At 32.7% G+C, this 27,687-nt stretch overlaps 3 protein-coding genes across 3 annotated transcripts; 2 read left to right on the top strand and 1 right to left on the bottom strand.

The window, feature by feature from the left end:
- Positions 1 to 10,229: 10,229 nt before the first annotated feature.
- Positions 10,230 to 13,217, top strand: LOC105803514 (receptor-like protein kinase FERONIA). The gene has a single exon (XM_012635735.2). It carries the CDS (start codon positions 10,401 to 10,403, stop codon positions 13,074 to 13,076), a length of 2,676 nt encoding a protein of 891 aa, XP_012491189.1. The 5' UTR covers positions 10,230 to 10,400; the 3' UTR covers positions 13,077 to 13,217.
- A 3,546-nt stretch (positions 13,218 to 16,763) lies between these two features.
- LOC105803516 (receptor-like protein kinase FERONIA) lies at positions 16,764 to 19,140 on the bottom strand. The gene is made up of 2 exons (XM_012635747.2): positions 17,932 to 19,140; positions 16,764 to 17,696 (listed from the first exon to the last, which is right to left on the bottom strand). The coding sequence occupies exons 1-2, from the start codon at positions 18,965 to 18,967 to the stop codon at positions 17,530 to 17,532; spliced, it is 1,203 nt and encodes a 400-aa protein (XP_012491201.2). The 5' UTR covers positions 18,968 to 19,140; the 3' UTR covers positions 16,764 to 17,529.
- Positions 19,141 to 19,259: 119 nt separating this feature from the next.
- LOC105803515 (putative disease resistance protein At1g50180) lies at positions 19,260 to 24,364 on the top strand. The gene is made up of 3 exons (XM_012635737.2): positions 19,260 to 20,479; positions 21,677 to 23,445; positions 24,052 to 24,364. Exons 1-2 carry the CDS (start codon positions 19,456 to 19,458, stop codon positions 23,431 to 23,433), a joined length of 2,781 nt encoding a protein of 926 aa, XP_012491191.1. The 5' UTR covers positions 19,260 to 19,455; the 3' UTR covers positions 23,434 to 23,445; positions 24,052 to 24,364.
- The last annotated feature ends 3,323 nt before the right edge of the window (positions 24,365 to 27,687 follow it).

The following is a 27,687-nucleotide window of genomic DNA, read 5'->3' as shown; positions in this document are numbered from 1 at the left end:
ATTTAGTCATTGTACTTTTATTTTTGAGAACTTAGTCCTACTTTTTAGATATTAAAATTTAGGTTCTGTTGTTAGCACCATTAAAAATATTTTGTTAAATTCAAATTCATTACAACGTCATTTAGTTACATGACTACCAAGTGAGTACTTTCTATAACACCCCCTAACCCTAAACTGTCACCGGAACAGGGTTACGAGGCATTACCGGACATATCAGACAATTTACAAATAATTCTTAAATAAATAACAAACATATTATAATATAATAATAAATTCTTATAAATATTTGTATTACTAATTGACTTCATTTAAAAAAAAACTCAATATAACCTCTTTATAAATATCTAACCTTACCTGCAAGTTCAAATCGAAACCAATCCAAACAAAAATCACAACCAACCCAATTCACATTTAAATATACCTAAATTATGTCTAAAACATTAACTTAATATCAAAAATACCAAAATGTTATATAACTTTTCTTACCATTTCATTTAACCATCCAAACATTATAAGTCATTCTTTACAACCAAAACTTACAAGACTTTTTAATAAGACCGAAGTACATGCCACTTTTATCAAAGGAAAAAAATACATCACCGAAGTTATGCTGAAGTCGAGATTAATTTGGATGCTGAACCGAGACCTTTAACTTCTATCGACCTGCACACAGAAACAACCGTACGCTGAGTATTTCATGCTCAATGGTATTACCATAATTCAAATTATAACAATAATAAATATGTAATGCACAAATCATACATATAAATTTAAACTCAAATTTCATATTTCAACAATAACAATTCATCAATTAATATCATAAATCCACAATTTGAACTTAAACACATTATGAACCTTACGTTCATTCCTCAATCTCATTTCACATTTCAATTCATAATTCAACTTTTTCATCTCATTTCAGTAGCTCAATTGATCAACTCATTCGGTTTATCGTTTCATTATTTACCCCTATTAACAAAACTCGGGCTTTGACGGATACACGGATCCAGTCAAACACTCCAGTATGGCACCCAGTGCCTCATCGGATAGTTCGAAGCAATAGTTGACACCCAGTGTCTCATCGGCAAAGCCGGAGAAAGTTGGTACCCAGTACCTCATCGAATCTATCTGAAGAAATATAGTGACACCCAGTGTCTCATCGACTCGAGGTCGAAATATCCCTGAACTCTTCCAATCCTATGGCATGCCAACTATATTCGACTCAGCCCGACTAGTTAATAGGGTCTCCAAATTCACATTTCAATTCAATTCCATTTTTTTTTCACTTTCAATCACAATTCAATTCAAAACTCACCTTTCCATTTTTCTTTTTTTTTTCAAGTCAATATTCAATTTCACATTCAAATCAATATACAATTCAATTATACATATACATTCACCATCCAATCCAATTCCTATTCAACTCAAATATTAATACTTACCTTATACTCTTTTATTAAATATAAAATTTATACAAAACATTTAATAAAAAGTAATTTGAATTATAGTAATACAAACTGTAAATCTCCCGTTTTAGTCCTCGATAGCTTTCTCCTTTCTTTTCGATGTCGATGCCTCGAGTTCTTTGTTAGCTACGAAAATAATAATTATTTTCACTATTAATTACAACATTAAATTATAATAAATAATTAAATTTTATTCAATCCCTACTTATTCCCAATTTAATTCTAACTAAGTTTACTTACTTTTCTAACTTAATTCATACTTCTTTTCTACTTAATTCCTTGCCATATTTAACTCAACTATTCAATATTCATAATAAAACCCTAATTTAAAACTTCTTACAACTTAATCCCAACTATGTAAAACTTATATCCTAGTTTACAATTTAATCCTTTTATCAATTCTAACTAGAAATTCTATCAACCAAACCACTAATTTAACAATTTGTTCAACATGAATCATGTTCAAAATTTAAGAACTTACAAAATTTTAGCTTAAATTCGACAAAACTTTGTTCTAAGACTTCTAAAACATCAAAATTAAAAGAAAATGACTTAATTGACTTATCTTTTAAAGCTTTAAAACCTTAAACCCTAGTTTTCCTTTCTTTCTTTCTCTTTTCTTTTCTTTCTTTCCCTGCTCTGTTTTCGTTTCTATTCTCTGTTTCTCTTTTCAATTCCTTTTCTTTTCTTTTTTAATTTGTTTTGTTTTAATTATAATAATATAATAATATATATACTTCCTTAATTAATAAGCAATACATATTTTATTATTAAATACATATGTTTATTATTATTCCACATGTAATTACTATTACCGTACACTTATATTAAATTATCACCATACATTTGTCTTTATTTAATTTATTTATCACATAAAAATCTTATAATATAATTATTTAATTAATAAATATATTTTACTTAAATTTTAAGTAAATAATAATTATAATACAAGTGTATATATATTATTACACTTGTACCATCTTATCACCATACACATGTCTTAATTTTAATTTATTCCATAATATAATAATATAATTAATATAAATTACAAATTGAATAAATAATAATATATTTTATAATTAATTAACATAAAAATCTAAGATTTTTATACACATTTGCCGCCTCATTTAATGGAATAGGCTTAATTTTCTATTTAGTCCCTATTATTTTCTTTTAATCTATAATTAAACTTTTACCCTTTATTCAATTTAATTATTTTTCCTAATTACCCTTAATTAAGCTAAATTCACTTAATTAAAACCTAATTAAGCTCACTACTAGACTCATAAATATTTCTAGTAATTATCTACAGGCTAAATTTTCTAAGACGGAGGCCCGATACTACACTTTTCTGATGCCCGTGAATTTTGGGTCATTACAACTTTCTATTTAAAAATGTGACATCAACAAAATTGAAAAAAATTAACAATGTTAACAATTGGACTTGATTTTTAAATCTAAAAAGTAGAGGGACTAAATTCTAAATTAGTGAAGAGTCCATGGACTTATGGCATATTTTAACCTTTATAATGTAAAACATTTATTATTAATATATTTATAATTGTAATAAATATTTATTATTAAAATATTAAAATTAAATATTTTCAATAATATATGAAGAATATCATTTAAAATCATTATTTTAAAATTTATTATTAAAATAAAATTAAAATACTAATTAATTTATTAAAATAATAAATTATTAAACATGTAAATAATTTATTATATAAATAATATAATAATATAAATAATATGATAATTAAATAATATAAATAATTAAATATGTATGTTTAATAATATTAAAAAAATAATATTTTATATTAATATTTTACTAACTTTGAATAATTTAAAATTAAAATTAAAATTTATTATTAATATAATAATATTAAGCTTGATTTAAGTTAATTTTCGTATAAAAATAAAATTACCTATAAAGAAGCTCTTTTCAAAAAATAACTTACATTTTTAAAAGGTAAGTCATTTACAGGAAAATTAACTTATTTTTCATTTATCTATAAATTATTTTTCATGAACTAAGTTGTTTTCCATAAAAAATAAAAATAAAAATATATTTTTTAGAAGTCATTTTCCGTGAAACAGGCCCATCTTAAAACTAAAAGACCAAAATGACTTATTTAAAAAGGGGTAAAAAATGTAGTGCAAAAATCGAGGTCAAGTCGCGACCCCAAGAGACGGTTTGCTTTTCTTCCAGTTTTCCAACTTTTTTTCATTCCCAATGCATCTAAATCTAATCTTCCTTGAAATTATTTCTTTGCCTATAAAACACATTGAAAAAGTTCATTAAATAAAAATAACATTTAAAAATCACTAAAATATCTTTAAAACACTAAAATGTGAAACACTTATTTTACAATAGCTTGTTATAAAATCAACTAAAATAATTTAAACTAGTTAAAACTACTTAGAAACAATGCAAATTTGAGCAAATAAGGGCCTAAAATACCTAACAAATATTTGTATAAGAGTTTCTGTAATGACCTAATTTCTAGTGGTGTCAAAAATACGGTTTCAAAATCTCATTTCTATAAACCGAACACGTAAATATTTACGGAGTTATTACTTAAGTGAATTGAATTTTAGATAAGTAATTTAGCGAAATTGTGTTTAATTAGGGTCCAAGGACTAAATTGTAAAAGTCTAATCATATAGATTTTAATTAGGAAATGAATTGAGGAATTAAATGACAATTATTAAAGGTCTAAAATGGTAAATAATCCCTCTTGGATATGTTATAATAGATGGTAGGTGATGTTTGATATATTTTATATTATTAAAATTTATAATAAAAATTAAATGTATAAAATATGAAATAAAACTAACATAATGGGAGGAAAGAGAAAACATTTTCCTTCCTTCTCCTTCACTACAAAAACCCATAACCAAGGTATTAAGGAAGAACTGGCCAAGGGCTTCTGGCTACTAATTGGTTAGTTCAATTTAGTCATTTTTCTTATAATTTTTATGTTTTTGAGATCATGGGAGCTTGATTTAGCTAGCCTATGTACCAAAATGTAAAATTTTCAAAGTTTTAGTAAGTTTTCATCGTTGATTTCTTGAAGTTTTAGGTGTTAAATTGATATATTTTTAAGATTAAATGAGAAAAAAAGACTAAATTTAAAGCTTAATTGATAGTTTCGTACATTAGGGACTAAACCAAATAAATTGTAAAAGTTATTATAGAAATAAAAATAGGGGTCCTTAATGGACAGTAGTGAAATCGGATTTTAAATTGGAGTTTTAAATCGAAAATTATGTTAACCTTGGTTTTAAGGACTAAATTGAATAAAATATCAAATTTGTATTAAAATGACAATTGATTGTGAATTTGTTGGAATGTTGATGGTATTTCATGTTTATATTAATTTGTAGCTAATGTTGACTCGAATTCATCGAGAGGGAAGGGAAAAGCTAAAGCTGTCGATAAATAGCTCAAAATTCTAGTTTGTATTTCTATAGTTTGGGATCAACTTATTATTGCATATTCATTACATGTTGCATTACATGGTATCGAGGTGAGTTAGTAATGGCTATTTAACTTGATTTATTATGATTGAGGTTGAATACCGAAATAAGGACTAAATTGAATAAATAATAAAATTTCCAATTTACTTGATATGTAATAAATTATATGAAATATGGTTGAAGCATGTTATGTATGCTATGAATTTATGAAATTTTAATGGATTGTGAACATTGAGTTGTAAATTGAACTATATGTAAATAATAGAAATTTAGTTACTCTATTAAATGTTGGACTGTGTCGGATATAGTTGGAATGCCATAGAATCAAAGTATTGAGTAAAACCATTGTTACCGAGCAATCTGAGGTGGTAGACATAATTCTTTGAGTCATCATTTTCGGGCAACCCGAAGTGATAGATTGATTGAGTTGAGAAAACCATTGTTGTCGGGCAATCTGGAGTGGTATTATATATTATATTAGCATCATTGTTGCTCGGTAACCCGGGGTGATAGATCTCTATCTGTACAAAGTCCATGTCTAGTTAATAGGGTTAAAAATAAATGAATTGGTTAAATGTTTAAGAAATGAAATGAGATGGAAATATGAAATATGATGTTATTTTAAATTAAGTTGAAAAAGAGCCTAAAGGGCTTATCGAATCAAAGAGCTAACGAGCTCAAAATTTTTTAAAAGAAATTATATGAGATTGAATAATTATGATATAATTGATGTTTTAAATAGTTGAGTACATGTATAATGGTGGCATCCAATTGAGTAAGTATGTATGTGTAATGGCATGTTAATGTTAAGAAATGAGATATTGGTAGGACTTGGTATAAATTGTATGTGGATTGGAATTTGGATTGAACTTATATGGATGTGTGCATTTTCAAAAACTTAATTATAGTATATTGAATTATAGATTTACCACTAAGTGATTTACTCAGCATACGATTTTGTTTCTCCGTGCACAGGTAACTTAAATTCACAGTAGATCGTGAGGAGGTCTTCTAAGCGTTCAAAATCCGAACCCAACTCAATAATGTTTATGTATCTTTTATGTTTATAGTTGGCTTGTACCTAATAGGTTAAGTTTTATTGGGATAGAATGATGTTTATAACTAAATGTTGCATTTTGATGTTCTAAAAGTGATATATGTGGTTGATGTGTATACGTATATATGTGTATACAACTTAGAATTCTCATAGTTTGATTAAGGTATGAGATATGTGATGGTACCTTGAATGAAATGCATACATGAACCTAGCAAATGATTGATATGTTACATGTCATTATGTGCATATATGTGCAATTTGGATTTGCTATGGTAGGATTAGGAAATGATACATGAAATGGCGTTTAATTATAAAGTAATGAATGAATATGTATTGGTTTGCATCTAGTATATTGTGAATATAAGGAAAGTTAGTGAGAATGATTAGATGATTGGTAGTATTAGGCAGTTAGAACATCATACTTATATGAATTGAAAGTGTTATGACTTATTATGGAACCTATTTTTACTATACATTTGGTCAAAAAAAAAAGGTTAAACTGAATATGCATTGGTGTGTCTTAAAATTTCAGGTTTTCTGTATTGGTATTGTAGAAATAGTAGGTAATGTTGTGATGTCAAATATATGTTGTCGTAACGAGAAATGGCCTATTATGTCATGTTGAGATGAGGAACCCCGTCATCTTAACGAGGCTAAATAGTGAGTGACGTTAGACGTCGAGTGGATTGAATTCATGACGTGACAAACTGTTTGGCACGTCACAACATTAATCTTGTGTTTTGAAAATTTTACAATTCAATATTGTTTTGTTCTAGGGTTAACCTAAAAGCTTTCGTAAGCTTTTTTAGGACTCGAGAATGATTCTATATCGTATTGTTTGTTTATAATTTTTATGAATAATAGCTTGATGATGTGAATTTGTATTTAATTTGATCATAGTCGCTCTGGCAATAAATGTGGCACACTATAGCTCGGACCCGATGATCGGGTTAGGTATAAGTGTTACATTTAATAGTATCAGAGCTATAGGTTTAGCCGATTCTCAAACTAAATCGAGCTCATAATTGAGTCTAGAGGTACATGCCAAAGTTGAGTCGAGATTTTGATGTTGATTATAAAATGTATTTGCTTTATAGTTGAAAATGTCCGGTGAATCGAGAAATGATGTTGGGAATGATGTTTACAACAATGATCGCTCCGTTAGGAGTGATAATAGAATTGGAGTCAAGGCACCTAATGTTGAATCAACCAGTGCTCGACAACATAAAAATGATAGCCTTTGATGGGGATAAACAAATCTGCTTCGCTCTATAGCGGAGGTCCTTTAACGAGTAACATGAGATGCTCTACAGGTTGCTCCAATTGTTGTAACTCGACAAGTTTTGATAAAGAAGTTGCGTAAATATGGTGTGACTGGATTTAAATGATTGAAAGGCGTCGACCTCTCGTCAGTTGAATCATGGTTAGAATTGACGAATCAAATTCTGCAACAGCTTAGTGCTTTTCGCGCGAATGTGTCACATGTGTAGTATCTCTCTTGAAAGAGGAGCCATATAAATGGTGGATGAATGTTACTCGAAACGTGCCAACGACAAGGTTGATTGGACTTTTTTTTAGCCAGAGTTCCAAAAGAAGTATATCGGCCAATTGTACCTAAAAGACCGTAAGCAATAGTTCATGACTTTAAAATAAGGCGGGATGTTTATTGTTGATTACGAGCGTGAGTTTCTACGACTTAGTAAATATGCCTTGGAATTAGTTCTGACAGAGGAGTAAAGCTGTAAACATTTGTTGTGTGGTTTATGGGATGAACTCAAAGTCCAATTAGTGTCACATAAAATAAAAGAATTTGTTGATTTGACCGAATCAGTGAAAATGGTCGAGCAAGTGATGGGCTTGGACAAGAAACTGAAGCCCTCTCGAGCTTTCAAAAAATGACTCGGGACTTTTAGCTCGCATTTGTTACCTAAATGACCTAGAGAGTCTTGAAAGCATTGGAGATCAGCTTTGAGATTTGTTAGGTCTGAGAGAGGCCGAGATCGACAACTAACAGTGTGAGAAGCCCTGTTAGAGATGTCGATATCCTGAGCTGTGAATTGTGTGGGAAAAGACATAAAGGCGAGTGTTAGAAGAAGACCAGAACGTGTTTTCGATGTGAGTCTTTGGACCATTTTGCTCGTGATTGCTCGAGGAATGACATTGATTCACCTGTTTCTACCTAGATGTCTGCTCCTGCTATTAGGGTTGGGGAAATCCATGTGGTAGATCTGTATCGAGAGGTACTGTAAAGAAAGGGGTTGAGTCTACAGCATAGAGATATGAGACTAGAGCCCCAACACGAGCATACATAGTCCGTATTCGTGAGGAAGGCAATGCTACAGATGTAGTAGCATGTATTTTCCTTTTATATTCAGTACCTATATATGCCCTGATTGATCTTGGTTCTTCCCATTCTTATGTGAATTCTGATTTTGTGAAATCGGGTAGTTTAATATAATTAATATTCTTTATTATTTTAATAAAATAAAATTTAACCTTACAATATTATCATTTAATAGAAATACTATTATTAACATTTGTTGAAAAATGTTTTATATTACTATTTTAATATAAATGTATATGATAACTTATAAATATTTAATTATAAATTTGTCATAATATAAAATATTTGTATTTTAATAGCAAAAATATTTTAAAAATGATATTCAATAATTATTATAATAATTTAAGAGTTTTAGAATATGTATTGGTTAATGTAATATTAACAGTAAAATAATAATTTAAATAATATTATTTGAGTTTAACTTAGATTAGTTTGATTCTAGAAAATCACTTTTAGTCTCTTAATAATAACATGTCACATCATATTTTTTAATTTATGTGAATAATATAATAAATCAAGAAATATCAAATTAACTCTTTATTTTTAACTTTAAAATTAATAAAATTAATTTATTTTTATAAAATTCTAAAACCATAAACTCTAAAATCATAGACCCTAAATCTTCATTTAACCATTTGCCTAAAATCATAAAATTTAGAATTCTAAATTCTAACCAACCATATCATACCTTGGGTTACCATTATTATTTGTTAATCTTATTTAATTGTTTTAAACTAATTTATTTCATTAATTAAAATTAAGTAGTGTTAAAATATTATTAAGGAAAATTAATCTAGTGTTAGAAACTGTATAATATTAATTAGAAATTCTTTAAAAAAAGTATGAAGTGAAACGTTTTTATATAAAAAGTGATTTTTAGAATCATCCTAATATAATTTAAGCTCATATTATTCTTGTTTTTAGTGTTAAAATTTTATATAATTACTGGTGTCTTCATTTCATTCGTTTCATGGTTTGAGCATAATATTGCTCTGATTAAATATTTTAAATATTATTGTTAAGCTAAAGCTATGTGAAATATTGATATTGAAAATCAATAGATTAATGATAAAAAACTTTTAAATAATTAATATCTTAATATTTATCTCAATATTTATATACAAAATGTGATAAAAATATTTTAATTGTAATTATATTGAGATAAATTATATATTCTAATTATTTTAATATTTTAATTTAATATTATTAATATTTTAACAATTAATAATAGTAATTTATACATTTAATATTAAGATAATATTTTATTATTAAGATTTATCATTATAATATTAATTCTTAAAATATACAAAAATAATTAACTAACGTTTTAAAATTTTTTCAAATATTAATATTTTAATATTTATTTCAAAATTGCTATTTAAAGGAAAAAGATTTGTAAGAAAATAGCCGAATAACATAAAGCCTTTTTTTTATTGAGTCCACCAAATATCAAGAAATCTCCTTTTTTTTTTCCGAAAATTATTTTCCAGAAAGAAGATTTGAAAGTGAATTGATTTTTCCATTTTTCTTTTGAAAACACATTTAATTTGAGACGTATGCCCTAAAGAAAGAGTCAAATTGGGTCCTAGCTTCAGGCATCCACTAATAAGATGGAATACAGTTCTCAGTCTCATAAAGCTATCCTTAAAAAAATCAATAAAATCTTATAAAGATACGTGCTCAAACTAAATGCTTTTCGCTTTCCAGAAAATTGTCGCGTTCCCATGGTTGAATCAGTCCTATGGCTTCTTTGCCAAAGTTAGGGGTCCCATCCCATCCATCCATCCATCCCCTGTTTTGGTTCGCAACTTTAAGCTATCCAATGGAAATATAAAAACAGTCGGGTCTTCATCACCTTATCATCAAAAGCTGTGCATCACTAATAATATCAAGTTTACCTGACTTCGTTACGGTCTTTAAAAACAACACCCTTAAAAAGGCCCCCTACCCTGTTCTTTTCTCAGATTCCATCTTCATCGCCTGCTAATATAATAAGCATGAAAAATTTTCTTTCTAATCTGTAGCGAAGTAAGATTTATAATTCAATTCGATGCTCCCTTTCTTCCTCTTCCTCCATCTCCTCTTCTCTTTTACTTCAGCCGTGAACTCAGCAGCTTATACCCCAACCGATTATATTCTCCTCGACTGTGGTGCACCATCATCATCAAGTCTAGTATCCGAAGATGGGCGGAAATGGATCACTGATGAAAGGTCCAAATTCGCTACCTCTAATTCCGAGAACGCTTCATCTAATTTCAGAGCCACCAGGCAAGATCATTCTGTTACTCGAGTTCCTTACATGACTGCTAGAGTTTTTCATGATAAATTCACTTACAGCTTTCCAGTATCAGCTGGTCTCAAATTTCTTCGTTTTTATTTCTACCCGGTTCAAGACTCTGGCTTTGATGGAGCCACTTCTTTCTTCTCTGTTACCGCTAATAATCACCTTCTCCTGAAAAACTTCAGTGCCTATTTAGCTCTTTCTGCTGAGGATGGTCAGCCAGCCTCGTTGATCAAAGAGTTTATGGTACCTTGTTTCGGAACCGAGAAGCTGATTGTCACCTTTTCGCCATCGCCCAACTCTTTAGCCTTTGTAAACGGTATTGAAGTTGTTTCCATGCCGAAGGAATTGTATGTAAAACACCAAGAAGACTCTGTATCTTTTGTAAATAGTAAAATTCCCTTCGACATTCCTGATGCTACTGCTTTCGAAACTGTTTATCGTCTAAACGTTGGTGGAGGAGCCGTGGAAAACGTGAATGACACCGGAATGTTTCGAACTTGGCGGGATGATTCGCCTCATATATTTGGAGCTGCATTGGGAAATGTTCCTAGTCGGTCCAACGTTAGAATCAATTACACCAACGACACCCCGGCTTATACAGCTCCGGCTATTGTCTACACCACGTCAAGAACTATGGGGCGAGAGCCACATATCAATGAGAATTACAATCTCACGTGGAACTTCCAGATTGACGGTGGCTTCCGTTACCTCCTTAGGCTTCATTTCTGCGAGACTCAATTGGAAGTAACGAAGGCAGGCCAACGTGTCTTTAACATATTCATAAACAATCAAACTGCACAGCATGATGCCGATGTCATATATTGGAGTGGTGGTAACAACATCCCGGTGTATAAAGACTATGTTTTGTTGATTCCAAATGAAGGTCAAAGAAAGCAAACACTATGGCTGGCTTTACACCCTAGCGAAGATGTTCTTGCAATATATCGTGATGCAATCCTCAACGGTCTAGAGATCTTTAGACTCAGCAATTTAGACGGTAGTCTTGCTGTGCCAAATCCTGAACCAAGTTTGAGTGTTTCACCACCGTTGCCCAGCGTCCCGAAAAAGAAAAAGGGGTGTTCACTAGTTATGATCATTACCATAGCTGTCTTTAGTGGCGGATTTGCTCTTTCTCTCATCATATGCGTTTTCATTTACAAGCATAAAGTTAGGAGAGTAAAGGATTTAGCTGTCAGCGAACCAAAATCATCATGGGCGCAACTACCTTGCCCATCAAACTCCACATGTGCTACCAGCGTTTCCTTACTACCGTCCGATCTTTGTCGTCGGTTTTCGATCGTCGAGATTAAAGAAGCCACCTTGAATTTCGATGAGCAATTCATTATCGGGTCAGGAGGATTTGGTCACGTATATAAAGGTTGCATTGATGGCGGGTCGACTACGGTGGCCATCAAAAGGTTGGATTCGTCATCAAGGCAAGGGATCCGGGAGTTCCAAACTGAACTCGAGCTACTCTCCAAGCTACGCCATGTCAATCTCGTGTCCTTGATTGGTTTTTGTGATGATCTGGGGGAGATGATACTCGTCTATGAGTACATGGCTCGGGGGACCCTTCGTGATCATCTTTACAAAACGAAGAACCCTCCTTTACCGTGGAAAAGGAGACTGGAAATATGTATTGGAGCTGCCCGTGGATTGCAGTACCTTCACGCAGGTGTGAAGCAGGCAATCATCCACCGGGATATCAAATCAACCAACATACTATTGGACGAGAACTGGGTGGCCAAGGTTTCTGACTTTGGATTGTCTAGACTGGGTCCAACAGACATGTTTCAAAGCCATGTGAGCACTGTAGTCAAGGGAAGCGTTGGGTATGTGGATCCTGAATACTACCGAAAGCAACAGTTGACTGAGAAATCCGACGTTTACTCGTTTGGTGTGGTTTTATTCGAAGTATTATGCGCTCGACCGGCAATGATTCCAGGGCTACCAAAGGACCAAATCAGCCTTGCTCGATGGGCCAAGATTTGCCTGAAAAGAGGAAGCCTTGAAAGCATTGTGGACCCCAACTTGATGGGTGATATTTCACCATTGTGCCTAAAGAAATTCGGGGAGCTTGCGGAGAGTTGTATCAAAGATGAAGGAATAGAGCGGCCAATCATGAATGAAGTGGTTTGGGGGTTAGAATTTGCATTGCAAGTGCAAGAGAGTGGGAACATGAACATCGTCTACATGGAAGGTGGCGATGAGGTGATGAAGTCCTTCAGCAGCCAAACCAGTCCATTGAAGCCGGGAAGAGGAGGAGGAGGAGGTACTACCACGGACGATGATAACGAAGAGTTGTTTAGTGTTTCAGGTGGGAAAGCGTCGGAATCAGGGAGCACGATTAGCAGTGTAGGAAGGAGTGTTACACGAGGTGATCTTGATAGAATCAAATCTGAGACTGTCTTCTCTGAGATTATGAATGCAAAGGGGAGATAAGTGTTAGAATGTAACACTCAAATATTACATACTAGATGCGCATTATTTACATGAGTGTAAGTACAAAATATTTAGTGGATATTTTCTTTTATTTGATAAATTCATTATAATTTTGAATACAAAAATTTAGTTCTCATAAAATCTACATTGCACAAAATTAGGCGAGATTGGTTAGCAAATTATTATTATGGTTTTTACACACTTTCATAATCTTTCGGAATAATGGCAAGTTTTACTCTTGTATTTTAATGAAATTGTCAATGTCCTCCCTGTACTTTTAATTTATTCATTTTCATACCTGATTTTCTTTCCATCTTCTATTTTGGTACTCCACCTTAATGGGGTTAAAATGTGTCAGTACTTGACATGTGCCCCATTGAATGAGCAACACGTGTCATGATGTTCAGAGGACAGGGACTTGGGAAGGAATTTTCCTTTTTTTACATTTATAGGTTTAAAAAATGAAAAAAAAGAAGTTAATGCCTCCTTTCAACCCTCGTTCATCATGATTCATGACCAACAACTCTTTTTTTTTTCCCTGAACCAACCCCCCTTCTTTAAACCGTAATAAGCCCTCCATAGACACTTTCCCTTTCACTTCCTCCTCTTTCTCCCTCTTTCCCGCCCTCAATCCGTCTTTTTCCGCCCCCTCATCCCGCGCTTTGCGCGCCACGGTTACCCCTTCCTTTTCCTGCCGCTTTGATTTATCTTCCATCACATTCTCAGCCTTCGCCATCGATTTCTTTGACGAAAAGGAAAGGGAAGAGGAAAAGGAAGTAGAGAGGTGGGATTTCTCCAACAATGAAAACAAAGCAATAAGTGGCACTTGGTAGCGTTGGAGATTGAGGTTAAGGAGTTGGACAAGTTTCCAAAGCAGTGGCGCAGGTTGAAACTCACTTGGCTTGGCAAGGAGTTGTCGACTCATAAGGCGGGGACTTCGGTTAGGATTGTAAATGCGCAATTTGATGTTAAAAGTTCGTCATTTAGGGTTTAGGGGATTTATGCTAATAATAATTAGTGGTTATGGGTTAACGTTCGATCGAGATTTTAAATTAATTAAGTTAACGAATATTATTTTATTATCTTAATTTAATTTAAAATTTTCTCGAATTGAGTTGAGTAAGATAAAATTTGAATCGAATAGAATATATTTATTCGAGTTAAATTTTTTTAAAAATGACTTTGGATCCTTATAATCACTATCACCTACTGTAATTAAATTTGCCACTGTAATCGAATTTGTTTTTAATTTTCATCTCTTCATAATTTATTTATTAATATTTTATATACGTGTTAGTTTTTTACTTGTTTAATTGTTTCAATTATCTTCGATTTTGTCATTAAGTATTTTGAAATTAAAAATATATTAAATATAAAAATATAATTCTTTAATAAAAATTATCTTAAAGATAAAATGTAAAATTGATACAAATATAAAATTTTGATGCAAATATTTTATGGCATCATCAATAATTTAATTTTAACATAAATTTATAAAGATTTAATATGATTAAATAATTTAATAATATAAATAGTACAAAATGTGAAATTAATTTAATAATATAAATAGTATTTTGAAATTATTGATTAGCAAGATGAAATAATTTTATTTGATGCAAATGATTTTATTGATTGATAAATTTGCGATTTTTTTTCATTTCCTACCTGTTTGTTTTTCTTTTACCCCGAAAAAATAAAGTTTGTTTGGTAGGGTTCCGCAAATAAAAACCAAAAATTAAAAATTGACTTGAATTTTATTTTATTTAATTTATAATTATTTTTAATTTTTATAATATGAAAATAAGTATTTTATATTAAAAATAGTGAAAATATCTTAAAATTTCTATATATATATATATATATATTAAAAATCATATAAAAGTTATTGGTTGTTTTTATTTACTTGAAAAATTATTATTTTTTAGAAATATTTATGAAAAAGACTTGAAGCTTTGCCAAATAATATTTAAAAAGTCATAAAATAAAGTTCATTATGTCAAAATAAGTCTAAAAATATAAAACCAAGACTTAATATGAAAAAACAAAGAATCAAATCAAACCAAATTATGATAGATAGTTTTAAAAATCCAAAAATTAGACCAAATCGAATAGATATCATCATACTATCCGATGCTTCTCTTGTTCGTCTGACATTTGAGAGTTTTCTTCTAGCCCTTTGCAGTTTTCGACATGGCTACCTTTCTTCTCTTCGGTAGCCTTATCCTTTGGTTGTTGTGCACCACTTTCACCATGGTCCTCCGCTTGATGGAGCTCGTCAATGCTCATGTTTTACCACACTAGCATGCGTGACCAGTACTGGTTGAAGTGATTCATTGGCCGTGGATCTCTTCTCTGGCTTTAGCCCCTATATGGCGCCATGGTGATTGACGGTGTTCCTTTTTTGGGTTGCTGCATTATGGTCTCTTGAGGGAGGTATAACATGCCATTGAAAGGTAGTGTATCCACCTTTGCCTTCAACTTTCCAACCTATCCAAGTGGCCTATTTTGAAAACCACGGTTATAATATTTAGTTGCTAAAATTTGTTCCTAAGGTTTGTTTGGTTCTATTGAGACTGGGTTTTGGCCCATTATAAGTTTTTGGGCTTTTGTATTTTATATCTTTGATTTTTTGTTGACTTTTTTGATGTACTTGTTATATCCTTACAGCTTAGGACACGTGACAACATGAGAAGCTACCAGAAAGACACCTATGCACGAATCCCTACTCTCCATCGTTTTGGAGGTCACTAGATCATCTACCTCTTGGAGGAAGGCTTGCTTCTACCCAACCTCCCAATTCCTTTAAAAGGATCTTGGTCACTAATCCCTGCGAACGAGCTATTCGCTTATCTTAGAAAGGTCCTCTCCACCCGTCTTCGTAAACAAGCCACCCACTCCTTAAGGCATTCGCTTTTTTAGTGTGAACATGCTTGTTATGCCACCAAACACTACCTGAATGTAACAACCTTGTACCACAACTTAAAAGAAATGACAAAATGAGTCCCATTACATACATCCCTCATGCACTCAACAATTATAACATCTCCAAGTAAGGAACCTCCACTATATATATATATCCCCCAACTCGATGAAGAAGAGATCGACCCATAATCATTCTAGCCACCTTATTGACCTTAGCATGCTCCTTCACATCTTCAACTTCCTTGCTCACTTACCTCCTTTGGCTTTTTGCCTTCTTTAGCACCACTACATCCTCATCCTTGTCTTCCCCTTTTTGGATGCATTCGTCAATAATATTTGTATCTCTTTCTTTAGTGAAAACTAGATGTCTGAATAAAAAAAATTAGCATTTTATAAAAAATAAATATTTATTTTTCAAAGATTGATATTATCATAATATTCCGTATTAAGAGATATATTTATTAGCTTTTTTTAAATCATTGAATATAAATAATAGAAATAATAAAATTAAGTAAACAAATTCTTTTACTTTATTTCAGTATAAGAAAATTATAATTTAAACCTATTTCATTTGAATTTTTTAAACTTTATCATACTATTTTGTATATAAAGAAAAGATAACAATATTATAAAATGAATATTACTTTCGAAATCTTACCTTACCAAACTTAAGGAAGAAGCAGTACGGTGATTTCTACTTTATATTATCAGAACGTAGCATTATTGAGGAGATAAAGATTATCGGCTTAAAGATAATCTTTAAAATTCAAACAAAGTAACATCATTCCGAAATCTTAAATATAAGACAGCTTGAACCAAAAACATATTTATAATTATCTTAACAGGCTATCTACAGACATCGTCCGATATGTATCCCCCCACCAGTAGTACCATTATCAGAATAGCTACAACTTTCTGATACGTTTTCAGCATGAAGGTTGTTACACATCATTTTGGAATCTGCTTTATTTGAGGCTTCAATGCATGCTCTAGCATAACCTCTACTTCACCCATTCCCAACACAACTGTAAGCAATCTGAATCTATCGTTCCTTTCAGATATGGATCGATGATATCATAAACGGTACCATTTTTAGTACATTTAAAGATCACATAAATTCCTGGACTTTGAATTGGAAGTTCCCTAAATTTGGATTGTTTTCTACCAAATGAGTAGACATCAGATTTTCATGTCACAGGCCGGCCATAAAATTCAGCGGGATCAGTGTAGATTCCAGCATTTGTATAATCAACGATCCCTTTCTCGATTTTATCAAATCATTCGACATGCTGAGTGGACCCATCATGGAATACCCGAACTCGGATAGCTTAGGAGCATATCCATGGTCCAAAAGGATGTTTGTGCTGTTAAGTGTAGGTGCAAGAGAATCATTTTATTTTGCTCATCACAAAATCCAATGCGGGTGATGAGATTTTGGGTGGCGCAGCTGGCAAAGGAACTGCACTTCAGTTCGAAACTGTCGATCACCTCCGCCCGTTAATATAAACTCTTCAGGGCAGTAGTAGAAACATCAGACAGCTACAAGCAGGGTTCCATCATCGATGAGTCCTCTGTAAATTGGTTCCCCATAAGTTTCATGACCAATGATCATGTCTTGATGGAAGTTGGTGGTGGCGGCTTCGATCTGGATAGTGAAAATTGACGGCATAGGTGTTCTGGAAGCGACGAATGCTGTTTCTGGGAGGATTTTATTTTGTTCCCAACAAATTCAGATTTGATCTTGGCTACTGTTTCATTTATTGTTTGCAAAATAATTTTGGGATAAAAAAAGTTCTATATAACAAGCTGATATATCAGGAAAACAACTTAAATTATATCTTCAGTTACTGCACAATATAATTCATGAAATTTGTGATCAAAGAAAACAGTTAGAGGGTACATGATAATGATACTTCCTCACACATAAACTCACCTTGTGGATTTGTACTCTCCATTTCGGACTCTGCTTGCTTCTGCAACTCTAATGCTAGCTCCAATGTCACCTCCACCTCACCCATGGTAGGCCTTTTGTTTTCTTCAAACTGGACACAACTATAAGAAATCTCCAAGAATTTCTTCAAACACTGTGGACCTATCTTTCCCTTGAGATATGGATCGATTATACTGTAAATTGTTCCATTCTCGATGCATTTACATGCCCAACGATATAGAAATCGTTGATCCATCTCCAGTTCTGCATCAAATATGCGTCTACAACATAGAACTTCAAATAAAACTACCCCAAATGAAAAAACATCAGTTTTATGCGATACCCTGCCAGTGATTGCTACCTCCGGAGCAATGAATGCAGAAGTATAAGCTATATCTGATTCTATTTCAATGGAAATCGGATCCCTTGACATGCTATGAGGCCCCCTCTTGCAGAAACTGAAATTGCAAAGTTTTGAAGTCCATTGGTCGTCCAAAAGGATGTTCTTGCTACTGACATCCCGGTGGATTAACACAAACTTCGCTCCCGTATGAAGGTAATGTAAAGCTCGAGCTACGCTGATGCATATCTCCAGCCTTCGCTTCCATGGGATTGGATCGTGATTTTCAGCATGGAGATTAACGTAGAGGCTCCCATTGTTTGCGTATTCATACACATGGATCATCTCTTCTTTCTCGTCGCAGTAACCGAGGAGAGATATGATGTTGGGGTGGTGCAACTGGCTGAGAAACTTCACCCCATATCTCAATTCCAGGAGCGGTAAATGTGAATCAGAGGTTGGCCTCAAGCGTTTGATAGCATAGAATCCATCATTGATCTTCCCTCCAAATATAATCATGTTCTTATGGAAGTTGTTGGTAGCAGCTTTGATGTCGGCTAGTGAAAATCGACAACATAATTCCTCTGGAAGTGCTAAACGCCTTGTATTAAGACCATTGGATTTTGTTGGTCTTAGTTTGGATTTGATCTCCTTCAAAACTTCAGAGAAAGATGGAAGAGTGTGTAAACAAAAACCCATTGGCTTGAATTTTGTTTGTTTAACTGGAAACTTTAGAAAAACAGGAGGGACATGACAGGCTCTTCTCTGAATTTTCAGTATTCGTTGCAATGTTCGTTTTCAGAGACTGAGATCAAACCCAATCCCAGTTACCGTCGGTGAATGATGTAATGAATAAATAAGTCATAAAATGCAGCTCCCAACTACCATTTTTAATTTCTATGGACATTCGACTTTTTTGACTAATTTTTTATTTTAATTTATTTTTCTATTGCCCACTAGCATTTTATTGAGAAAAGCAAAGCGACGACTTTGACTTGCTTCATGCCGTTGGATATCAATTATTGGTTTCTTAAGTCTCGTTTTCTTTTCTTATTATTCTTCTTCAAAATGATTTTCAGATAACATAACTGGAATCAGTTAAGCAGTCTTTTGTTTTCATTCAACTTCAGTTCAGCTTGACTGGACATAAGCTTTGCCTCTGTTTTAGTTGCAAAACCAAAGTAGCCATGGCTGAATCTGTGGTGTCTTTTCTTGTGGAAAGGCTCGGAGACCTATTAATTGAGGAGGCTGCACAGCTATTGGGGGTTAAGAAAGAAGTCAAGCAGTTGCAAATCGAACTAAAGCGGATGCAGTGCTTCCTCAAAGATGCAGACAAAAGACTAGATGAAGAAGAAAGTGTTAAAAACTGGGTTTCAGAGATAAGGGAGGCTGCTTATGATGTTGAAGATGTGATTGACAATTATATTGTTAAATTTGCATCCAAGAAAGGTGGGATAATCAGAAACTCGATTACCCACAGTAAGGAACTTCGTAATCTTGCATCGGAGATCGATAAAATCAAATCTAGAATCACTGACCTGACCAGAAGTTTGCAGACCTATGGAATAACAGCAAGAAAAGAAGGCGAAGGGTCTAGAATTTTATCACAGAGGCAAAGGCAGCTGAGATGGTCTTATTCCCATATTGTGGAAGAGCATATTGTTGGGTTTGAAGAAAACATAAAGGAACTGATGGTGAAGTTAATTCATGAAGAAGAACGTTGCCGTGTTGTGTCTATCTGTGGGATGGGAGGTCTTGGGAAGACCACCCTAGCAAAGACCTTATACCATCATGCAGATATTAGGAGACACTTTGAAGCTTTTGCTTGGGCTTATATTTCTCAACAATGCAGACCAAGAGATGTTTGGGAAGGAATTCTGCTGAAATTGATCACCCCATCAAAGGAGGAGAAGGAAGAAATTTTGAGAATGAGGGATGAGGAATTAGCAAAGAAGCTTTACAAAGTTCAGCAAGAGAAGAAATGTTTGATTGTGATTGATGATATTTGGACCGGTGAGGCGTGGGAGACTTTATCCCCTGCTTTCCCTGATGAAACAACTGTTGGTAGCAAAATATTGCTCACAACCCGCAATAGGAAAGTAGCTTTGGATGCTGATCAGAATGGATTCCTTCATGAACCAGAGTGTTTAAATGAAGAACAGAGTTGGGAGCTATTCCAATTGAAAGCATTTCCAAGGAAAGACAAATCAGGTAGTTAATTATTCCATTATTCATTCTCCTAGACATCTTGATTGCCAAAGTCTTTTGACTCCATTAGGCATAATTCTGCATGTTGCTATCTGCTTAGCCCTATATTACCTGACTTGGGGGCACGTGAGATACTATTACATTGTTGAGGTTTTTTTATATATCTAGAGAGAATCTTATACTCATACCCATGTTGGAATGTGTTTCAGACAAAGTAGTTGGACAGGAGTACTTCAGGAAAAATAGAGTCCAACTAACATAAGTTTAGACTATATCTTACTCTTATTTAATCTAAAGCCAATGTTTGGAAAATAGAATTGTGCAGTATAGGATAATTGAATATGGGTAAAGGGACAAAATAGTACATGATTACTACTTATATTATTGTTTTCACAAATTTTGACTAAACTATTGCCAAAAGCAAGGCTTTCTGGACAGCTTAACTAAAGTTAGCATGGTTCTTTGGAGTTGCTCAAACAGATCATGATTGAAGCAAAGCACATTGACTAGGTTCATATTAAGCTATAGCCTTGTTATGATTCATATTCCAACTCGAGCATTTGGCAGGAGTAATGTCATTCATGCATGACTAAACAATATATGAAATAATCAAAATCAAGAGGCAAAATCAAAACTAACATGATTAAAGTAACCACCTAGAAGAACTTGGTAATAGAAGTTGAAGGCACCTGGTGAGGTCGTTAACAACTTTTAAGAATAAAAAGTTATACCTTGCTACCTGCCGCAAAATTTAGGTACATATTACCTTTAGCAGTACTATAATTGGTCATGCTTGATGTGCATATATTTTAATATCCTTTGAGCATTCGTGTCGGTTCCAACATTTCTCTAATAATGCTTTTTTCTACACCTTCCTTTTTTGTCTCACTAATTTTCTTAGATATATAATTTGTTAAAATATATGAAGTAACAGAGCATGCACATAAGCTTCCCTAATTGTTACTTCTTCACAAAGCATGATAATAAGTAGAATAGATAATCTTTTTTATTCTTTTGAAGAACAGAAGAGTAAGAAGAATTGGATTTAGGATATCCATCCTACTGATAAGTCCACCCTAAACAACCAGTCAAAGCCCAAAATGAGTGATTGATTATTAGGGAAGGCACCTGGTTATATATCTATGGTTCATTTAGGAAACATAGGATTTTCTAATTTTCATTTTGATTTGTGTTTTCCAGGCTTTGTAGTTGAAAAAGATATGGAGAATTTAGGGAGGGAAATGGTGGGAAGTTGTGCAGGTCTACCGCTGGCAATCATTGTGCTTGGTGGACTTTTGGCAACGAAAGAAACAGTGAATGAGTGGGATAAGGTGCACAGAAATATCAAGTTACACTTGGCAAGATCAAAAGAGAGTGGACGACAAGCTAAACTATCTGAGGTATTGGCTTTAAGTTACCATGAATTACCTTACCAACTGAAACCATGCTTCTTACATTTGAGCCAGTTTCCAGAAGATTTTGAAATACCAACCAAGAAATTAGTTCGGCAATGGGTTTCAGAAGGCTTTGTATCCTCACAGGATGAAGTAGAAGTAGATGAAAGGTATGAAACCATGGAGGAAGTTGCGCAAGGCTACTTACATGACTTGATAAATAGGTCGATGGTTCAAGTGGGAGTGAAGGGTTCAACAGGAACCATAAAAACTTGTCGCCTGCATGACCTTATGCGTGATTTATGTTTGTCAAAGGCCAAACAAGAAAATTTTATGCATATTATTGGTTCTCTCCCATCTTCTACATATTCTAGACCAACACCTGTAAGCAAGATCCGTAGATGTGCTATCCATTTGGATCAAAACAACCAAGATCCTGGTTTGCCAGAATACCAGAAAAATCCTAACCTTAGGTCCTTATTCTTTTTCCGTCCAAAAAAGCATAGAATACATAATGAGCGCCTATTGAAATCTGTGTTTGACAAATTCAAATTGCTTAAAGTGTTGGATCTTGAAGGAATTAAAGGACTTGAGGAGAAATTGCCTGAAGATATAGGATTTCTTGTTCAGATAAGATTTTTAAGTCTGAAGAAAACACGTATAAGAGAATTGCCGACATCTTTGGTCAATCTGGTTGGCTTGCAGACTCTGAACTTGCAAACAATTGATAAAGTGTCATGGGAATCAACTGTACAAGTGCCTAATATTTTATGGAAGATGGCGCAGTTGAGACATCTATATCTTCCTAAGTGGTGCGGGGATGTTACAGATAATTTACAGTTGGCCTGTCTTAGCAATTTGCAGACTCTTGTAAATTTTCCTGCTAATAAATGTAATGTTAGGGATCTTCTCCTATTAACCAACCTCCGAAAACTTGTTCTAAATGACTCTAGACACTTTGAATCATTTGTCCAAATCTTTGAACCTCCAAATAAGATACTGCCATACCTGACGTCCCTGTCCTTAAAAACTGACCTCCTTTCATTTCCGGATACGGTAGTTGATTTAAGGAAACTACTATTAGGCTGTCCACGTCTTTGCAAGCTGCATGTAGAAGGAAGAATAAACAACTTACCCCGAGACATTGAATTCCCTTCATCTCTCACCAAGTTAACTTTATGGGGATCTAGACTTGTTGAAGATCCAATGGAAGCGCTTGGGAAGCTGCCTCACTTAAAGTACTTAAGTGGATGGGAAGTATTCACGGGAAAGAAAATGACTTGCTCTAGGAACAGTTTCCCCCAGCTAAAAACGTTACTTCTTCGTGGGTTGTCCAATTTTGATGAGTGGAAGATTGAAGAAGGAGCTATGCCTACTCTTAGTCGTTTGGGTATTTCTGATTGCTACAAGCTGAAGATGGTTCCAGATGGACTGAGGTTTGTCACTACCCTCCGGGAAGTAGAGATTAGGTGGATGTCAAGAGCATTCAAAAGTAGTATTGAGGAAGATGGGGAAGATTTCTACAAAGTCCAACATGTGCCTTCCATTGTATTTTTGAACTGAGACAAAATTATGGTGAGTGATTCTATACTATTGATGTTAATTTGTTCAATTGTTATAATGTTGATTAATTTGCACATTGGCTATTAATGTCGTACTCAAGACCTTCTCTAACTGCATTGTTCTAGCTTTATTCCAGGCTTGGTGCATATTTTTACCAGTTGCCTTACAAATAAATTTTTTAAGTCAAACTCCAGACAATATAAAACTTCTAACAGTGAGTGCTTTGTCAAAGAAACCAAACAACTGTTGCCTTACCAGTTGCCTTTTCTAACAACAAGAGTTTCTTTTACAAGTTAGTCACATTATTCCCTTTGTGCTAGAGATCTATCTATAAATAGCTAATTATTAGATATAAAACTTTTATCAGTGAGTGCTTTGTCAAAGAAACCAAACAACTTTATTATGGATCCACATAGAGAAACAATTATGTATTTCATCTGCAGCAAGCTTCTACCACTGTTAAACATTGGCAAGCATCTCTGTGTCTGGCTGTTTAATCTTCAATTATATAATTTAAATGGTTCAAAATATAAAGTTTTCAGCTACTTCTTATTAGTGAAAAAATCTGCGGTCCATTGTTTACTCTAGACTGAAAATTCTGTGTGTTCAAATGTTCAGGACTGCATGGAAGACTGTTATATAGACACTGATGCTTTGAAAAGCAAAAGGAGCAAGATGACTCAGAGCTCTATGGGTGTTTCTTTGCAAGATTTGTCATTTAAGATTATCTAGTTCTCTTGCTTATATTGTTAAGACTTTTCTTGATTTAAATGCTTGTTGGTGTTGCCTCAACTATTGGATAAGGTGCATATTTGTTATAGTTACTAGGTTGATACAGCAACTAAATATCATGTATTAAGCACATGCTAATGCAATTTATCAGATTCCTAAGATAGCTGGATAGAGAATTGAAAACAATATGCTTCTATCACCTGGAGTGGCCCTTTTGACATCATGAGTCTCCTCATCCTCTCAGTAGGGAGTGGACTTTGAGCTGCTAAAGTTTTGGATTTTTCTGCTGACTGCAGCGGCCTAATAAAAACATCAAGTAAGTTTGCAATCTAAGATTTGAATTAAGCAAAGCAAGAACTGAAATGCAACCAAAAACTTTCACAACTCAACAGACAACCAAACTCATCTAGGATGAATAGAACCCAGGGCTACTTTTTTACTATAACGAGACAGCTCCAAAAGAATATTAATCCTATTCAAACAATTATCGAACATCTACCCTGCAAGAGGATAAAATGGAAATTATTATCAACCTGAATATCCCAACGTTCCCCTCATAACCAAGAAACCAACAAACGTTTAAGCAAACCCATTACATTTTTACCACCTCAACGGTTATTAACCTAGCATGTCTACCATATCCATAGTTCCCAAATATTACCTACCGTTTCCTAACCTATGATACTACTGTAATAGACATACTGTAATAGACAAATCTATTGCTAATCTCAATCGATAACTATATATATGTTAACGGATAAGATCTATAATTTTTAGGTAAACTACATCCAAGGTCACCATACTATTAGTAAGTTTACATTTTGGACATTTACTTCAAAAAGTTACAGTAACAACTATTTGAAAGTTTTCATTTAAGTCACCGGACTATTATATTTGTTGTTGTGCGACCTCTGTTCATACCACCTACACCATTTGTAAGCTTTGGTTCCTCTTTTCTTCTACAATTCAATTTTATTTTTCATGAAACAACTTTGACCGTCGTAAATCTACAAACCAAAATCCAAACGGGTTTTTTCTCCGATTTTGGACACTAAACTATCATATCAACTTAGATCTAAGGTATATTCTTCTACTCGCCGATGGTATTGATCCATCTTACCAATTTTCAAATCGTTGTTTGGAGCTCACTAGCCACACTTTTTTAAAAAAAGAACTTAACAATCCTGTAACAGCCCGATTTTTTAGTGGTGTCGGAAACAGTGGTTCGAGGTCACCAAATCCGGCGAGTAAGTTCGTAAATATTAATATTTAATATTTACGAGTCAAATATGGTTTTAAAAAGGTTTTTGAATTGGTAATTTGTGTTTTATAATGATTTATTATGTCAAGTGGTTTTAGAAAGTGAGGTATTGGAACCTCGTTTCTATAAACCGAGTCGTAAATATTTTTATTAATATTTATGGAGTTTCTTTAAGGTAATAGTAAATTTTCGTCAAAAAATTTTAACGTTTCGATAGTTAATTAATTAAAATGACTAAATTGAAAAAGGTGCAAAACTTGCTAATTATAATATTTAAGTGATTAAATGGCTTGATTAATAAATGAGGGAGGACTTAAGAAAAATTAAACCAAAATTAAAAGGTGAGGTGGCATATGAAGGAAAAATAATAAAATAAAATGATTCAATGACAAAATAGTAATTTTGATGAAATTAAAAATTAAAAAATTGAATTTAAAGGTTTTCTAGACATTTCTTCTCCAATTTTCAGCAAAATACAGTCATAGGAGAGAGCTTAAGTTGGTTTTCATACTTTTACTTCACGTGAGTTCAATTCTTACTAGCTTGTAATTTTTATGTTTTTGAGATTGTTACAAGTAGGTCCAACTAAACTATACATTTGTTTTTTATTTTATTAAAATTTTGAAAGTTGTCATTGATAAATATTAGATGTTTTTTAATGAATAACATCGATTTAGAGCTTTGATTATGTTGTATGATGATTTTATAAATTGATTTTGTTAAATATTGATTTTAGGACTAAATTGTAAAAATGTTAAAATATTAGGGTTTGATAGTGAATTTTGGTTAATTAGGGGTTGTATGAAGGCCTAGAATATATGGATAAATTATTTATTGCAAAATTAGTTAAATTGATGGATTAACTAACTAAGGGATTAAATTGCAAAAATTGTAAAAGTTTATGTAATTGTGTAAATTTGAAAATAAAAGGGCATTACTTGTAAAGTGAATTGGAAATGAAATATATTCTAATAATTGAGTAATTTTATATTCTAGATCAAGATCCCACAGATATTCGTAAAAAAGAAAAAATAGCAAAATAGTCATTGAACTTCTACATTTACTACAATTCAATCTAGGTAAGTTTGTACAATTAAAATTTTATATTTGTATAAATTTGGTGAGCGATATTATGCATTTATTCTATTTTTGGAAATGAGTTATTGTTGGAATTATAATATTAAATTGGATATTCGGTTTAAATAGAATGTAGGATTTGAGTACATTCATATTTTGGTGTATGATGGTATTGGAAAGAGACAATGACATTTTTCCCAAGTAAATCGAGGTTTAGCATTTGTTGCGAACTCTCGTGTTTTAATTTCTATTTAGCTCTTAAGAGCTTTTGTTCAGCTCTTATGAGCTTCTGTTTGGCTCTTACAAGCTTCTGTTCAGCTTTTATGAGCTTCTATTAAGCTTTCGAGCTTCTGTCCAGCTCTTATGAGCTTCTGTTGACGATGTACTCTTATCCGCAAGTCATTCTTCAAATGGAAAAATTTCAGTAAAGTGGTTTATTTAATGAATTTGAAAGACATGTTATTTATTTTTGTATTGATTTGAGTATGGATGTATTTATCAATTAAAGTTGTGAATGACAGGGAGTTGACATGAATGGTTTTATTTATTTGACTTGTTATAGTAGGTTCGGTAAGATTTTTGTTTAACCCGTCAAACTTACTAAGTTTCATTAAGCTTATTTGTATTGTTTAATGTCTCTGTAGATTTTCAGAAGGTTAGACGATCGGATCAACACTCAAGTCACATTATCTAGCTTATCTCGGTAGTTTTTGAAACATTAAATATGGTTTGTATGGAATGCATAGGTTTTTGTTCGATTTTGGTCAAAATTTAGCTTATGTAAATAATATGAATAATTTTTTGTTTATATAATCAACATACACATTGATATGAAATTAAGGTATGTGTCGAAACCATTTTTATTTTGAAAAACAAAAATAAGTTGTTGATGAAAAATTGGAGTCGCCATCAATCTTTTATTAAGGTGTGATTGGATCACCTACAAACAACTTTGGTTTACGAGTTTTAGAAAAATGGGTTCAGGAGTCAGTTAAGTAGAGGAAGGATTAGCACCCTCGTAACGCCCAAAAATTGGTACCAAGTTGATTAATAAATGTCTTAATGTCGAGAGTTGAAAAATACGATCCTTAATTAAATTAAGTTATTTATTAAGACCCTCTCATTTTGAAAAAGAAAATGTTACACCCAATGCGTTAGGGCACGATATTTTATTTCTTCAAGAT

This window comes from Gossypium raimondii, chromosome 11, assembly GCF_025698545.1.
Source record: "Gossypium raimondii isolate GPD5lz chromosome 11, ASM2569854v1, whole genome shotgun sequence".
NCBI lineage: Eukaryota > Viridiplantae > Streptophyta > Magnoliopsida > Malvales > Malvaceae > Gossypium > Gossypium raimondii.
Note: the sequence above shows the minus strand (reverse complement) of the source record. Positions and strands in the feature narration are given on the sequence as shown.